Source organism: Procambarus clarkii, chromosome 18 (assembly GCF_040958095.1).
Source record: "Procambarus clarkii isolate CNS0578487 chromosome 18, FALCON_Pclarkii_2.0, whole genome shotgun sequence".
Classification (NCBI taxonomy): Eukaryota; Metazoa; Arthropoda; class Malacostraca; order Decapoda; family Cambaridae; genus Procambarus; species Procambarus clarkii.
The window spans coordinates 39,780,631-39,797,629 of NC_091167.1; the positions used below are offsets into that span (position 1 = coordinate 39,780,631).

The window sequence follows — 16,999 nt, forward strand, 5'->3', positions numbered from 1 at the left end:
TACGGGGCAGCTGCTATTGGCCCATACGAGGCAGCTGCTATTGGCCCATACGAGGCAGCTACTGTTGGCCCATACGAGGCAGCTGCTGTTGGCCCATACGAGGCAGCTGCTATTGGCCCATATGGGGCAGCTGCTATTGGCCCATACAGGGCAGCTGCTATTGACCCATACGAGGCAGCTGTTATTGGCCCATATGGGGCAGCTGCTATTGGCCCATACGAGGCAGCTGATATTGGCCCATACGAGGCAGCTGCTATTGGCCCATACGAAGCAGCTGCTACGCGGTGTTCTGAATGTGTTGATGGTGAATGTATATAGTGTGTGACAGTGTATAGTGTGTAAATAGATTGTATATATACACAAATTAGCATGATACATAGTAAATATGTGCTGCATATGTGTACACAAGTTTCATGCACGTAACACAGTGTTTACGGACAGTAGGGATGTTGTACTGCGATATTATAGTGTATGTGTTCATTATACATTGGATTGGCACATAAAAACAATGAAAATGTATTTGGAAAGGTGCGCAAAAAATGAACGAAAATATATTCGCGGCAACTCGCGCGCCCCGCCCCGAGCGCCCCACCGCCCCCGAGAGCTTACGGCACGGGCGCACGGGGAATGATGACGTCACGCCCCAACTTCCGGACCCCATAGCAGCCAAAGTAAGTACAACTTCTCAGTATGGGTATTTTTTACATACCCATACTGAGGGAAGGGTTTTTGACACTTTAAAAAGAAAAAATAATTTTTTCCAGAGAATTTATTTCCTGCGCACTGCGGGGGTGTCACATTTGGAGGCAACGCAGTTAAGGGGTTAAAGATTCCTCACATAATTTATAGGTTGTGTGGGGTCCATGTTCTCCTATTCCACATTCCATAACATGGCATTTATTTACATTAAATTTCATTTGCCAAGTGGTGCTCCATATACTTATTCTGTCCATGTCTTCTTGAAGGGCATGACAATCATCTAAGTTACTTCGCACAATGATAATCCTTCCTATTATCTTAGCATCATCAGCAAACACGTTCATATAATTCTGTATTCCATCTGGTAGATCGTTTATGAAGACAATGAACATTAATGGTGCAAGAACTGAACTCTGTGGTATTCCGCTTGTGACATTTCTCCAGTCTGATACACTTCCTCTTATTACTGCCCTCATTTTTCTATCAGTCAGAAAGTTTTTCATCCATGTTAGCAGCTTACCTGTCACCCCTCCAATGTGTTCCAGTTTCCAGAACAACCTCTTATATGGAACTCTGTCGAAAGCCTTTTTTAGGTCCAGATAGATGCAGTCATCCCAACCATCCCTTTCCTGTAAAATCTCTGTGGCTCGATCATAGAAACCAAGTAAATTTGTTACACAGGATCTTCCAGATCGAAAACCATACTGTCTGTCTGATATTATATAATTTCTCTCCAGGTGTTCTACCCCATTTAGTTTTACAGTATTTACTTTTCCAATATTTTGAATGTTACACTTGTCAATGATACAGGTCTATAATTGAGGGGGTTATCCCTGCTGCTACTTTTGTAAATTGGAACTGTTGGCCTTTTTCCACACATCTACTACAACTCCTGTACACAGGGATGCCTAAAAAATCAGGTGAAGAGGAATGCTGAGCTCAGATGCACATTCTCTCAGAACCCATGGTGAAACTCCATCTGGACCAACTGCTTTGTTCTTACTTAGCTCCTTGAGCATTTGTTTCACTTCGTCTCTAGACACCTCTATGTGCTCTATGTTGTTCTATGGAATTCTTATTGTGTTTGGTTCCCTGAAGATCTCATTTTGTAGAAAGACACTTCGGAACTTTTCGTTTAATGTATCACACATTTCCTTTTCATTTTCCGTGTATTTGTCCCCCATTTTCAACCTCTAAATATTATCCTTTACCTGCAGCTTGCTTTTAATGAATTTATAGAAAAGGCCTGGATCTGATTTACATTTGTCTGCTATACCGGTCTCAAAGTTCCTTTCTGCCTCTCTCCTTACGGATGTGTAGTTGTTTCTTGCATATTTGTATCGCTGGTATGTTTGGGGGTTTGGACTCTCACTATAATGATTCCATGCTTGTGTCTTTTGATCTCTGGCCCTCTTGCAATTTCTGTTGAACCCACCTTGTTTCCTAGGTCTGCATCTCTGTTTTGGTATGAATGTTTGTGTGGCTTCATCATATATTTTGCAAAATATGGCATATGTCTTATTTACTTCCTTGCCTAGCAACAAGTCTGTCCAATTATGCCCATGAAAAAAACTTCTAAAGTTCCCCATAGCGTCCTCTCTTGAAATCGAGTTTAACAACTGTTTCAAGGTCCCCATTCTCTACTAGATTATATCGCATAGCGTATTTAATGTACAGGAGGACGTGATCACTCTTTCCCAAGGGAGGAAGGTACTGGATGTCAAATACCTCCTCCATATAGGAAGCCGGCCGGCCGAGCGGACAGCGCACTGGACTTGTGATCCTGTGGTCCCGGGTTCGATCCCGGGCGCCGGCAAGAAAAAATGGGCAGAGTTTCTTTCACCCTATGCCCGTTACCTAGCAGTAAAATAGGTACCTGGGTGTTAGTCAGCTGTCACGGGCTGATTCCTGGGGGTGGAGGCCTGGTCGAGGACCGGGCCGCGGGGACACTAAAGCCCCGTAATCATCTCAAGATAACCTCTTCTTTCTTGGTGAATATTAGATCCAGTACTGACGGAACATCCCCTTTCCTCATTCTTGTGACCTGCTTGATGTGTTGATACATGAATGTCACCAAGATGAGGTTTACAAATCTGCACAGCTGTCTGTTCTACAATCCTATTAGAATGGATTTTTCATAAACCCTAAATGTTTAGAGTTATAAAATGTTTTGTCTAAATTTGGCGCATATTTCAAATGCCACATTGATTTTTTTTTTTTACAGTAAACTAAACTGAAAACCTATATACTCTGAAACTATGAAAATGAAGATCATATGGTATTCTGAGAGCATAATAACACCAAATGAACAATTGGTGATATCTTATATTTTTGCTGCTCATTTGAAAATCTGAAGTTTTCAATATTCAATTTTATAATTATTTTTTATTTTCTCATTTTCAAGTTACATTTGTGATCATTTAGACAAAGTTGCAGGATTTGCTAATAGAATATGCACAAAAAATAGGAAAGCGTTTGAGCAAGTTTGAGAAATTGAACATAAGGTAACATCATTTCCTGTCATATATATATGCCATGCGCAATTTAAGGGTTAACAAAGCAGACTTAACCTAAAAAAAAGAGAGATGTCACACCAAAGGGAACAATAGTCCCAAGAAGAACAAAAGCATATGAACTAAGTGAAAAATGCCCAAAAAAGCGAGTGCAAATGCTCATCAGCTATACGAAAACGCGACTCAGAGCGCCACCCTGACAGCTGAGAGAAGAAGTGCACCCAGCAGTGCAAAATGGCCACAAAAACAAACTACTAAACAGCCGCAAAACATCCAAACCAAAGATAGATGCGCCCGATGCGAGCATGCGTAATTCATGCTGGCAAATATGGTAAACCAATGCAGAAAGGAAGGAGACAAAAACCCCCTCCCCAACTTCAATCCCAGCCCAGAAGACACAAAGGCCCAAGCTGGAGCAACCAGAACCCAAGTGCTCCTTGCGGACTACCCCTACCGGACTACCTTGAGGAGCCGGTCGGCCGAGCGGACAGCACACTGAACTTGTGATCCTGTGGTCCCGGGTTCGATCCCGGGCGCCGGCGAGAAACAATGGGCAGAGTTTCTTTCACCCTATGCCCCTGTTACCTAGCAGTAAAATAGGTACCTGGGTGTTAGTCAGCTGTCACGGGCTGCTTCCTGGGGGTGGAGGCCTGGTCGAGGACCGGGCCGCGGGGACACTAAAGCCCCGAAATCATCTCAATATAACCTCAATATATACCCCGGGCACCGGGAACCCCCGACAGAGGCCCTGGGGCAGAATCCGCAACCACGCCCACCACCCCTGAAGAAAAGGCTGAGTCCAGGGGGACAGCTTCAGAGAAGGGAGTCTGCTGTGTCGATCCAGATGCTTCGAAGGGAAAATCAGGCTACACTACCCCAGCGGCCAAATCGGAAGGGGCTGTCCCCGACGCTACCCGAGCCTCGACCTGAGCGAAACCCCACCCTGACTTCGAAACCCTCAGACATTTGGGAGCCGGAAGCAGGGGAATGGAGCAGGGCGAACCACACCCACCTGGAAAGGAAGTAAGGGCACGGAGAGAACCACGGATGAAGTAACCAACGCCCCAAATCCGGGTACCCCAAAACCCAAACGGGGCAGCTTCGGGGTTTCCAAGCGGGCAACCAACCTGCCTCGTAACAAAGAAAATCGAGCATGCAACAGCCGCTGCCTGACCCCTGACATCCTCAAACAAGGAATGGGTAAACTGAATGACAAGCGGGAAACAAATCCTGGCAAGACTCAGGTTCATCGGTGTCACCGACCAAACAGGCAGCATGACGGAGGCAGGACAGGTGATCGTCACCGCGAGGCAGGAGCAACGAAAAACCTTCAGCATCCCACAAGATGAGACAGGCGTTAGAAGACACATCCAGGTTCTGGCTGTAGTCTAGCATGATTTGATGCATAGCATCAATTCTTATATAGTAAATAAAAAGATTTGCTAATTTCATCTACTGTACATAAATGAAATCAAAATTTTTTTCACTAGACGAGAAATGCTATATAATCCAATTAGAAAACTATCGTTTAAAATAAACTATTTACAATGGAAACAATTTTTTCCAAAGACAATATTGGCTTGGACAACCAGGATCATATATATAGATATATAAAGATGAAATTATGACTTATTGAAAACTTACTGCAGTTTCTGAACTCCCTCCACCAACATTTGGAGATGGTTTAGTGTGGTAATAGAAGTAGTGAGGTTCCTCTTGGCTGTGTCAAGCTGCTTGATGTCCCGTGTGATCTCTTTCACACGCTGCTCAGATTCTCCGGCTTTTTCCTGAAACACTTACCTACTTAAAACACAAATAATGAATAAAGTTTAATGACATCACTACATAAATGAAATTCATTACCAACAAAGCAACAACCGAAAGGCTGCAAGTTTGATTCCCACAGCAGGACAGACAATTGGGCACATTTCCGTTCACGTGATGCCTCTATTTTCCTTCAAGTAAACAGGTACCTGGAAGGTTGAGTAGTAAGAAGACAACACACTTGCCTGAGGAGAAGCAGGGGAAATTGGATAACACAGTCACACAAAGAGGAGCAAGAGAAGGATAACATCACAGTCGCAGGAGTAAGATAACACAGTCAAATAAGGAGCATTGTAACGTTTATGTAAAGTATTTATGTATATTATCCCTTATAAGATGTAATAAGATGCTAGGTTCCTGTCTTTTATTGTACCTGTTAATATAATTGTAAGAAGAGAGTATTATTCCTGTATTCTTGGATGAACTAGCGTGCATTCATGTGTTTCGGGACATGAGGAGAAGCTGGAGTATGATAACATGGTCACATGAGGAGGAGCAGGAGTATGACAACAGTCACAAGAGGAGGAGCAGGAATAAGATAACAACAGTCACACGAGGAGGAGGGGTAAGATAACAACAGTCATACAAGGAGGAGCAGGAGTAAGATAACAACAGTCACATGAGGAGGAGCAGGAATAAGATAACAGTCACACAAGGAGGAGCAGGGGTAAGATAACAACAGTCACACTAGGAGGAGGAACAGGAATAAGATAACAACAGTCATACGAGGAGGAGCAGCAGGAGTAAGATAATAACAGTCATACGAGGAGGAGCAGGGGTAAGATAATAACAGTCATACAAGGAAGAGCAGGAGTAAGATAACAACAGTCACACGAGGAGGAGCAGGAGTAAGATAACAACAGTCACACGAGGAGGAGCAGGAGTAAGATAACAACAGTCACACGAGGAGGAGCAGGGGTAAGATAACACAGTACCTGTGTAAATTTAAGAGTTTAGGGAAGCAGTGGATTATAACCTCATGTCTGCCTTGAAACATGGGAATTGTATGGAAAAGGCTGAGTTTGATGGACTGCAATGGTGGCCATGAATAATTAATATATGTAAATCGTGAGCATTAAGAAAATGGTCCTAAACCAACCCATACTCAAGGATGTATGGCACACAAGTGCCAAGAGCCCTCACACCAAGGCAGATGTTTCAGGCTCAGCCACACCTTCAGTAGCTCACCATAACATCCTCCTACTTCCACAACTCTGCAACTTTAACCAAACAACTTTTAGGAAAAGTGTTTAATTATAGTATTTTTTGTTTTTATTCCATGGACGTACACATGGTATCCACTATATCGGGATATATATGTATGTATGTATGTATGTATGTGTGTGTGTGTGTGTGTGTGTATATTATATATATATATATATATATATATATATATATATATATATATATATATATATATATATATATATATATATATATATATATATAATATATATATATATATATATATATATATCATATATTATATATATATATATATATATATATATATATATATATATATATATATATATATATATATATATATATATATATATATATATGTCGTACCTAGTAGCCAGAACGCACTTCTGAGCCTTCTATGCAAAGCCCGAAAGCCTGCTGCCACATACATACATACATACATACATACATACATACATACATACATACATACATACATACATACATACATACATATATAACACAAAATAGAACTTAAAACAATGAATATAAATTGGGTAAGTTTAGATTTCGGAAGGACCTGGGTTAATACTGGCTTGGAAATAGGGTTGTTGATATATGGAACAAATTACTGGGTAACATAATTCACATGGGATCACAAGATTGTTTCAATGTAATGTCTGGTGTATAAAGTTTAGTATTTTGTGGTTGTTAATGTAAATGTTTCTCTTTTTTTAAGGATGCATTTGAATGGTTTTGGATTGAAATATGCAATAAATGAAAACTGGTTCGATTTCAATCAAACTTTTTTGATGAGTTGTATATGAAAAGAGTTTCATCTGGTCCAAGTCTCAGCATCGTAGCATAAATAGGAAGGGAGAAAACAAATATTGAAGTAGGTGTCAAAATTATTCCAAAATGGTCAAAAACGATTATCAAACACAAGTGTCAACTGAAATCACGTCTATGACTCTCAGCTATCACAAGAGCATATATTAAAAAAATATGATAATTAGTTTTATTAAAAAAATAATTAAGTTAAAAAAAAAAACTCTTGTGTTTGAAGTGTGTATAAATGCCCATTGGTTCTACATTCCTAGTTTCACCCTTAACCCTTAAAGCGCGCATCACGTCATATGAAGTGTAAATCGTTTTACCAGTCAACTGCGCTTCACGTCATATGACGATTATGGGTACCGCGCACGATTTGAATGGCCCGCGGTGTCGCTGGGGGTCCCATACGCTGCCCAGGGGCTATAGTAAACAGCGGCCATTTTGAAAAAAATTCCCGCTCACGAACCGAAGGCATGGGAAGCCTCAGTTTAGCGAGAGTCACCATGGCGAGCGCACGGTCAAACGCCTCACGGGCACGCACCACTCAGTCCCTCACCCCAGAGCAAATAGCCCACGAATTATTCTCTGAAGGTGAAGAAAGTGTGTTTGATGATTCAGACAACGATGAGGATTATACACAGTTGTCGGGTGATAGTAGCAGCAGCAGTGAGAGTGACAACGCTCGCCGTGCCATGGCGAGGCCTCTACGCTCACCCATGCCTCCTCGGCCAGTTTCTACCCCAATTCTACCACGACCTCACAGTTCCTGTGGATATTTTCTGTTTGAGGGTGACGAGTCAGAGGGAGGTGACTCCTTTTCTGGGTTTAGTGACTCAGATCATAGTTTTATTGAGCCTGTGGCTGGTACCAGTGGTGTAACTGGGCGAGAAATTGTCGCGTCAGCAGCATCTCGCCCAGCCAAGCGCCACCGCATGGCACCACATGAGGGACCAAGACCCTCGTGTTCACGTGCACCCACCTCACGTGCACCCACCTCACGTGCACCCACCTCACGTGCACCCACCTCACGTGCACCCACCTCACGTGCACCCACCTCACGTGCACCCACCTCACGTGCACCCACCTCACGTGCACCCACCTCACGTGCACATAGCCACCGTGCTTCTCGCAGACGGTATTCAGCTCCTGGTCGCCGGTATGCATCGCTTCCTCGCCGTCTTTCCTCTGCATCTCGCAGGACGCCTGGTGTACTTGAGTGGAATGATGGTGACGATTTTATTCCTAATATTCCTCACTTTGACAATAAAGATGTAGGGATTACAAACCTTTTCCCTAATCAAGGTGAGGACATGGCTGAGATGGAATATTTTACAGCATTCTATGATGAACCACTCATGGAATACATTGTACACCAAACGAACCTGCATGCTGCTTACCTGATTGAGAGGGAAATCACAGAATCTTCACGACTGCAGCGTTGGAAAAATACCACAGTTGCGGAAATGTATGTGTTTTTGGCACTCTGTTTGTTGATGAAGCACTGTCACAAACATGCAATAAGTGACTATTGGAGCAAGGACCATACCGTGCCAACACCTTTATTCGGGAAATATATGTCACGAGACAGGTTTCAGATACTCCTCAGGTGTCTACATTTTGGAAGTGTTCAGGACCGAACACCTGATGATAGACTGTGGCGAGTGAGGCACTACATGAACGATGTTATTGGAAAATTCAGAGATTTTTACGTACCAGCACAGAAGCTGGTGGTTGATGAATCTCTTGTACTTTTCAAGGGACGTGTTCCATTCAAACAGTACATTCCCTCGAAACGAAACCGATTTGGCCTGAAATTTTTTGTTCTTTGTGATTGTGAGACAGGATACGTGTTACACATGATTCTGTACTCGGCTAGTGATGTAGACATTCCCGGTAACGACGAACATGGATTCTCGGGGAGTGTAGTGAAGACCATCATGGCTCCGTGGATGAACAAGGGACACATTTTATGCACAGATAATTACTATACAAGTCCCTTGCTAGCTCGGTTCTTGCTAGAAAATAGAACCGGATTGGTTGGTACAGTAAAGCCGCAACGAAGGGAAATGCCTGTGTTTGACAACGACATTGCAGTTGGCGAGTGTCAGAGAAGGAAAAGTGATAACATTCTGTCAGTTCGGTGGAAAGACAAAAGAGAGGTGAACTTGTTGACAACAATTCATGATGGAACAATGGTGAACAGTGGGAAAGTGAACCATAAAACAAATACACCACTATATAAGCCAGACTGTGTTTTAGACTATAATATCAACATGCGGTTGATTGATAAATCAGACATGATGATTGGCACTGCAGAGTGTGTGCGGAAGACATGTAGGTGGACGAAAAAAGTGTTCTTCCATCTTGTGGACATGAGCATGCTGAACTGTTTCAACATGTACCTTGTGAGAACTGGACGTAAGCCCACTTTCCGTGACTTTGTATTTGATGCTGCAATACAGTTATTAGGAAAGTTTGCAAAAGATGTCCCAGGTACTCAGCGACCCATCATAAACCCACTGTTGCAGCATGCTGGTACTCCACGCCTCGCTCACACTGAAGGCTTCCTAGCACACAAACTTAAGTATTTGCCACCAGCTGGGAAGCGTGCAATAGCCCAACGTGATTGCTTGGTGTGTAAAACAACGACACGTAGAGACAAGAAACGGAAGCTTGTGCAAACATGGTGTGAAACATGTGGTATTCCATTATGTGCTGTCGACTGCTTCAATGACTACCACAGTCTAGAAAACTTCTAAGTGTGCTTCAAAGTGTGTATAGCGTGTGCGAGTGTGTAAATATGTAAACATATAAGCAGATAGCGTGTGCGTGTGTGTAAATATATACAAATATAAGCAGAACATACAATATAATAGACTGTAATGACATATTATATTGCCGTAATTGAAAACATTTGTGTGCGCCTGTGTATACTCAAATATGCAACAATTATTGATACAAAATATGTTCAAACAGTATTTGAAACACAATTAGTGAAAAAAATTGGATAAAATGCGCTTAGACATTGTAAATAAATAGCGCGAAAATATATTTGTGGCAACTCTGGCTGTTTGAGGACCACGCGCAACACCTCTGGGGCGTGTACTGCATGAGCGAACATGCAGATTGTGACGTCATCGCTGATCTTTCCGGCTCTATTGCAACAAAAGTACAATAGAATTTCTTTTTTATTTTTCCCGTGATCAGTGAACAGAACTTAACAGATTAGCAAAAAAAAAAAAATTTTTTTTTTTTTCAAAATGACATGTGCCTGTGGGGATGGCAGGATATTAGACCCCGAGCATGTTAAGGGTTAAGCTGCTAAGAGGTCCAGAAGAGATTTACACCCCTGTGCGCAAGAAAAACAAAAATTCTAAATTTTTTTGTCTTCTAAAAATGTTAATTGGTGTTCCCTGAGCATGGGAAAAATAAATTGTAGGCGACATTTAGGGCGCAATAGGCCGAGGAAGTCTGGCAAAATGTGGGCGTTGCCAGAGAAGTCGTCAAGAGGCGGTCAGCGTCACCCCGAGCTGTCAGGTGGAAGTTGCCACAAAGATATTATTACCTAATTATTTCAATATCTCTGAAGTATTTTTTCCTAGTTTTTTCCAGTAATATTATTCAATAGTGTGTAGTGTGATAGATTTATATAATAAAATGTGTGAATCATCGCTATACTCAAAAGTATGTGTTCATATTAGTGATTCAATTATTACGTTCATAAAAACAATAAACAAATAGTTTTGCTGTTATTACACTATACACACACACATTATATATAAGTATCTACACGTTTTGTTCACCACAACTGTACAACTAAGCTGATATAGATAGTTCAGGCACTAAGAGACATCGCTACACACACAGTCAGCTGGCAGCTGCCTCCCTCACTCGTACAAGGTCAGGCGCACTAAAATTTCTCCCCCAACAATATTGTTTTGTGTGTTATTACACTATATATAAATATCTACATGTTGTTTGCATCGTAACTGAACACCTAAGCTTGTAGGGTGCCCAAAGAGCATAGTGGACACCTCTCTACACAGCTAGACAAGCCATGCAGACGACGCCACCTGCATAACGCAAATGGCTCCAACATAATCCTTTTGCTGTTATTACACTAATACACACATTATATATAAGTATCTATATGTGTGTTCATGATAGAGAACCACCGAGCTGGTATGGTGAATGTAGACAATAACAGGTGGCCACACAGTCGGTAATCTCCCTCCCTCCCTCCCTCAGCATTACTCCTCCCACACAGCGCTAATTATCACAACAATCCTGCTATTATCACAATCCTGGTCATTTTTATCACAGTCAGGGGTCATCTGTAATACTGTCATCGTTAAATAATAGCAGTTACATATTTATTTTGACATTTATAGGCGATGCTGTGGTCACAAGCTGAACAGCAATGCCGTTAGCTTATGCTGTGTGCACCAGCCTTAGTTGCTCCCACATTACTGTGGCTCTCACATCAGAGAATATTGCCCACGATTTTTTTTAAACATGGCGTCTGTTTACAAAAGCCCCGAGGAAGCTGATGTGAACCCTGTGTAGCCACGGGCCATTTGAATCGTGCCTGGCACCCTATGACATATATATATACACCATGCGCACGGTGGGACATGTTACTCATGGCATATATATACGCCATGCGCAGTTTAAGGGTTAAAGTAACATACCTATACTGTAAATAAGAAAGTAGGGATGGGTTTCGTGAGTTCATACTCTAGGATACGGCTTACAAGCTTTTCATTGACCTTACATCAAGCACAGGATGAATGAATGAGATTGGATGCATATGAATACAAGCTGCAATGTATGGATGAATCAGGCATCTGCAGTTTCCTTAATTATTTCGTCCCCGTGTTCATTAGCTCTTGCAATAACACCCATCATTACAGAATGAATGTCAGTACCAGCAAAAGGAAACACTGTACCACTTTACCTTGATGTCTTTAAAACGTGAGAAAAGCTCTGCTATGGCTTCTTGAGCATTTAGTAATGATGCACGCCCATCCTGAAAAATACAGATTGTATTTATATTAATAACAAACATTTCAACATTTTCTATAAAAATTATATATCACCAAACCTTTATCTATCATTACGTACTTCTATTCTCACTGATGCTATACAACCTGTATATCATACAATCTTGTAACCTACAGACAGGTTAGCCATATATGGCAGCAATGCCACCAGGACTATAGTGTCCCTGGGGAATCATATGTACACGAGATTGGCATATTAGATAAATCCTAACAATCACAAACAAATTTCTTCCACTTTCCCATCAAAAGAAGTTATGGAAGCCACCTCCATCCACAGGTTTAAGGCCAGATTTGACAAGGCGTTTAAATGTTAGACTAGGTAAATTGTAATATAATAGATGCAACACGACTAGCAAGCGGGACATAAAGAGCCTAGACTTTACTTGCCTGCAGTCAGTGATAGTTAAGAACAAGTACAAGACCAGTAGGACAGACATGAAGTGCTAGACCACACTCCCTGTAGTCAGTGATAGGTAAGAACCAGGCAGCAGCAGCTCCAATCCAAGATCCCATGATTAATGTTTTCCTCATACATCCTGACTGCACTTCATGATAATCTGGCAAGTTAATTGTTAACTAATTCAGTTTCCAAGCAGAGTGGCAACATGATGCACGAAGTTCCTGATGTTGTCTTAATGACATGGAAGTGTACTGCATGGAAATTTTGCTAAGGTTCTTCCTGGCTCACTGGGTCCAGATTTCTGTACCACTTCTCTTTGGGGTGGCTATGATAAATTTTGATTTTCTTTGCCTTAGGAAGGCAAAGGAAGCAAAATCACTTAGGAAGTTATATGCAAATTAAGAATTCGGTGTTAAATTAAATGAAATGCCGCTATCTGGTGGATTCAGATAGTCTCAGTGTGAGGAAGAGACAGACGGCCGTGACAGGCACCCAAAGCCACACAAGGCCGCAGAGGAACTGGGGCATTCACGAAATATCTAGCGGCCAGGACTCCTGTTCAACATCCAAAACCCCTGCGCCTGAATATCGTCCCAAGACATATTGCCAAAGACAGCCGAAAGAACAGCATACTTCATAACATCATGAGCGCGAGGGTTGACTGCAGGCTGGCTAGGCTAACAAAAACAATGCCTTCCAAAAACAATCACAAACCGACGGAGCTAATGTACCACAAACCAAGGAGAAGAAAGAAAGGAATGGACCCGGTCCAAAGACCAAGAAGGCTTGGGCGGCACATGAGCAGGCCAGAGGAATAAAAAAAGAACGAGAAAGCTTGCGAAACAGAGCAGAAGGGACATCCACCTCAAACGCAAGCTGCAGTGGCTCCACCAACACCGCGCAATAAGAAGCCACAGTACAGTATATGGCATGAAATGCCAATCCAGAAAAAGCCAAAAGAGAAAGGACAAAGCAACCCGTACCAACACCGATGAAGCCTGACGAAGAGAAAGAAAAGGACGGAAAGATCGCCAAGAAACTTCATACTGTCTCTGAGGCAAAGACAGCAGGTAGGACACCATCAAGGAAGCCACATGATCAGCATACAAATGGCAATACACACGTCAGAAATGCTAGACATGTATTGCGGAGTAGGAGGTCAAACTAGCAAGGTATCTCACCAGTCCGACTTGCTCAAAGAGACGGAGCCGTGGAAAAATGCCTGGGTTCGGATACCGAGTAAGCAGCACCTGAAACCAAGGCTGGGCCAACCACCATGGGACTAGGAGAAGAACTCTCTTCCGATGTGATTCCAGCTGAGCCAGAGCCTGGAGCAACAGCTCAACCGGAAGAAGAGGTAAAGGAACCCCCACCTCGACTAGTCCTACCAAAAAGCATCCACCATGAGAGCCTCACAGTCGGCGAATGGCACCACATATAATGGGAGATGCCAAGACCATGCTGACGCAAAGTGGTCCATCTCCTGGCCCCCGAATGCCCGGCAATGCCGAAGGAAGCAGCATCAATTGTTCATTCCGTGGAAAGAGGAATGAAGTGCGACAGGCCATCTACCAGGATGTTGGACACTCCTTGAATGTGAGTGGCACGGAAAGCTAAACTCCGAGAACTCGGCAGAAGAGCTACCTGAAGCAACCAGCTCCAAAGAACCACAGACAAAAAAGACTCCCCCACAGTTGAGATAATGAACCACAGGGTAGCAGTCCGAATGGAGCCGGATCACTGAATCCCAAGGAAATCAAATCCTCCGCAGGGCCAGCCACACAGCCGCAAACTCCCGCACTGTGCTGTGAGCCCGTCACATGGACAGCTGCCAATGCCCCTGGCCGGACTGGTTAGCACTGGTCACAAAGCCCCAGCAGTCACACAAGGCATTCGTGAATACATCGAGCGAAGGAGGAGGAAGGCGCCATGGCACCAAACCCTGAAGAGGAAGCTGGTGATGGAGCAACTGGCACAAGGATACCGGAGGTTAAACTAAGGGATCGTAGGAGTGGCCAAAAAAAGCTGCCCTGAATGTACCAGAACAGCCTCCAAAATCAAACCCTGCCCAAAGGAAAAAAACAGAAGAGCAAAATTCAGGCTCCTGCACAGCAGCTTGAGAAACCTCCGAGTGACTCAGGTCCCTTTAAAAAACAGTCAATGGTGGGACTGAAGCCAGAGCACAGCCACGGGAGGGAGAGAAAGGGAGGCAGTCCGAGAATCCCACACAGTACCCAGCCAAGTCCGAACCTGGGATAGAACTGGGACTTCCGCCAGTTCACCAGAAACCCAAACCCGGCGAGCTGGGAAAGAGCCAGATCCCTGGCTAGCAGACAAGCAGTCCAGTTGGGAGTCCACACCAACCAGTCATCGAGGTAAGCCAAGACCCAAAGACCTAGCAAACTAAAACGGGCCACCACAACCCAATTCAAGCACATAAAAAGTGAGGTGCCAGATTCAACCAAAACGGGAGACAACGAAAGCGTAAGCCTGTCACCCCACCACAAAACCTAACCAATCCTTGAAATCCCATATGGATTGGGACGTACCAATATGCATCCTTGAGGTCCAGGGAAATCATCCAAGAGCCCGGATTGAGAACAAGCTGAACTTGGGACAATGTGGTCATACAAAAGAGAGGGCAAGGAATTAACCGGTTCAGATGAGACAAGGCCAGAATGTACCAGAGATCCTCACAGTCCTGTTTCAGAACCGGATACAGGCAGGAAACCCACCTGAGAAACAAGGCCGTTTCGACCACCCCCAAGGAACCCACTCTGTTATGACCCGACGGATGAAAGGGGAATAAGCCTGCCCCTCCCCCCCAAAGTGAGGGTCCCCCAATGCCACTGAAGGTTGTAATAAACAACCCGAAAAGCACACGAATCGTGGGATCAAGCCCAAGCAAACAGAGAGAGCCTTTTCCCCATCGCCCCGTCAACAGGGCGATTTGCGAAAGAGCTGATGCAAAACCCGAGATGCCGACCTGCGATAGGGTCGATGCAAACCCCCGAGAAGCCAGCCTGTGAAAGGACCAACTCAAACCCCTCGGAAAGCTGACCTGTGAAAGGGCTGACGCAAACCCCGAGATGCCGACGCAAACCCCGAGATGCCGACGCAAACCCAGACATGCTGATGCAAATCCCGAGCAGCCGACTTGCAAAAGGGCCGACGCAAACCCCGTGATGCCAATCTGCAAAAGAACAGCACAAACCCTGAGAAGCTGACCTATAAAAGGGTTGACGCAAATCCCGAGCAGCCGACCTGCGAAAGGGCGATGCAAACCTTGAGATGCCGACCTGCAATAGGGCCAATGCAAACCCCTCTAGAAGCCGACCTACGAAAGGGCCATTGCAAACCCCTAGATGCCGACCTACGAAAGGGCCATTGTAAACCCCTAGATGCCGACCTCCATGCAGAGAGAAAACTGCGCTAACCGGATGAAGAAGGCACCGGGGGGCCCGCGCCAACCGGATGAAGAAGGCACCGGGGGGCCCACCAACTCAGAAACTGACACCATAGGACTACAATGACAAAACGAGGCCCAAAGCCTGAGTCCTGGGCATGACCTTTCCAGGAGTGTCGGGAGGGACCCCCTGGAGAACCAACAAGTCTGAAATAGGCCTGCAACTAGTAGAAACTGCAGACAAAAACCGAGAAACAGTCCTCTGGAAACAAAACAGCACAAAAATGTGAAGACGACTGAAGGGCCCAAGCCAAATCCAACGAAAGAGCCAGCACAGCCTGCCAACAACACAAGACGAGAGGTGAAAAACAGAGAAGCCGCCTCCTGGAGGATCGGTGCAAACAGCTTCAGCAGAGCAGACTACACAGAAGCAGCCGAGACCAAGACCCCAGCTGGTGCCCCCCACCCTGTGCTCTCACATCCTCCAAAAGCCAATCCGAAAACAGCTCAAGAAGACTAAAGAAATGCAAGACAGAGGCCAAATGACTGCAAGTCTGAAAGTCACTAGCCACCAAAGCAGCCGAAAGCGTGGGGACCTGAGCATGCAGCTGCACCAGACAATATCACGAGGAAGAGCAGGGGTGAAGAGGTACTCATTGAGTAACTCCAGAGAGCCACCCCCCCCCTCCCCCAAGAACACCTGCAAACACAGTGGTAATCTCCCAGCACTCAAGCATGTGGATACAACAAAAGCCATGCCAAACTCCAAGAGAGAAGAAGGAACAGTCTGCCAGCCTGGAAGACTCCAGAAACTCTTAACGCACCCAATATGGGAAAGTAGAGTCGAACTCAAACGAAGCCAGATCCATCACCGATGCGTAAACTGGGTCCCGCAGGAGGTAGGTACTGAGAGCCTCCCGATCCTCCGCAGGGGAAATCTGAGAGGAAGAAAACCTCTGGAAAGACAATCCAAGGAATCCAAAGGCACCCGAAAACGAAACGGGGAGGGGGGAAGGAAGGAGGGTACAAAACCACCTCCCCTGCAGAAAAAGCCCCTGCACAGAGGGCACAAGGG

The 16,999-nt window shown here is 44.4% G+C and overlaps 2 protein-coding genes and 1 long non-coding RNA gene across 3 annotated transcripts in view; all 3 read right to left on the reverse strand.

The window, feature by feature from the left end:
• LOC138365874 (uncharacterized) overlaps positions 1 to 16,999 on the reverse strand; it is a 471,205-nt gene that overhangs the window by 66,527 nt on the left and 387,679 nt on the right. The gene's annotated exons all lie outside the window — the stretch shown is intronic.
• Positions 1 to 16,999, reverse strand: part of LOC123750466 (LIM/homeobox protein Lhx3) — a gene marked incomplete in the record, with an annotated part of 90,492 nt that overhangs the window by 28,237 nt on the left and 45,256 nt on the right.
• The window catches only part of LOC138365893 (uncharacterized), a 44,619-nt gene that overhangs the window by 25,825 nt on the left and 1,795 nt on the right, over positions 1 to 16,999 (reverse strand). Inside the window, exons 2-4 of the mRNA XM_069326602.1 lie at positions 12,013 to 12,084; positions 4,857 to 4,999; positions 2,715 to 2,817 (exon numbers count right to left, since the gene is read on the reverse strand). Coding sequence (XP_069182703.1) covers positions 2,715 to 2,817; positions 4,857 to 4,999; positions 12,013 to 12,084 — 318 coding nt within the window. The remainder of the gene's footprint in view (positions 1 to 2,714; positions 2,818 to 4,856; positions 5,000 to 12,012; positions 12,085 to 16,999) is intronic.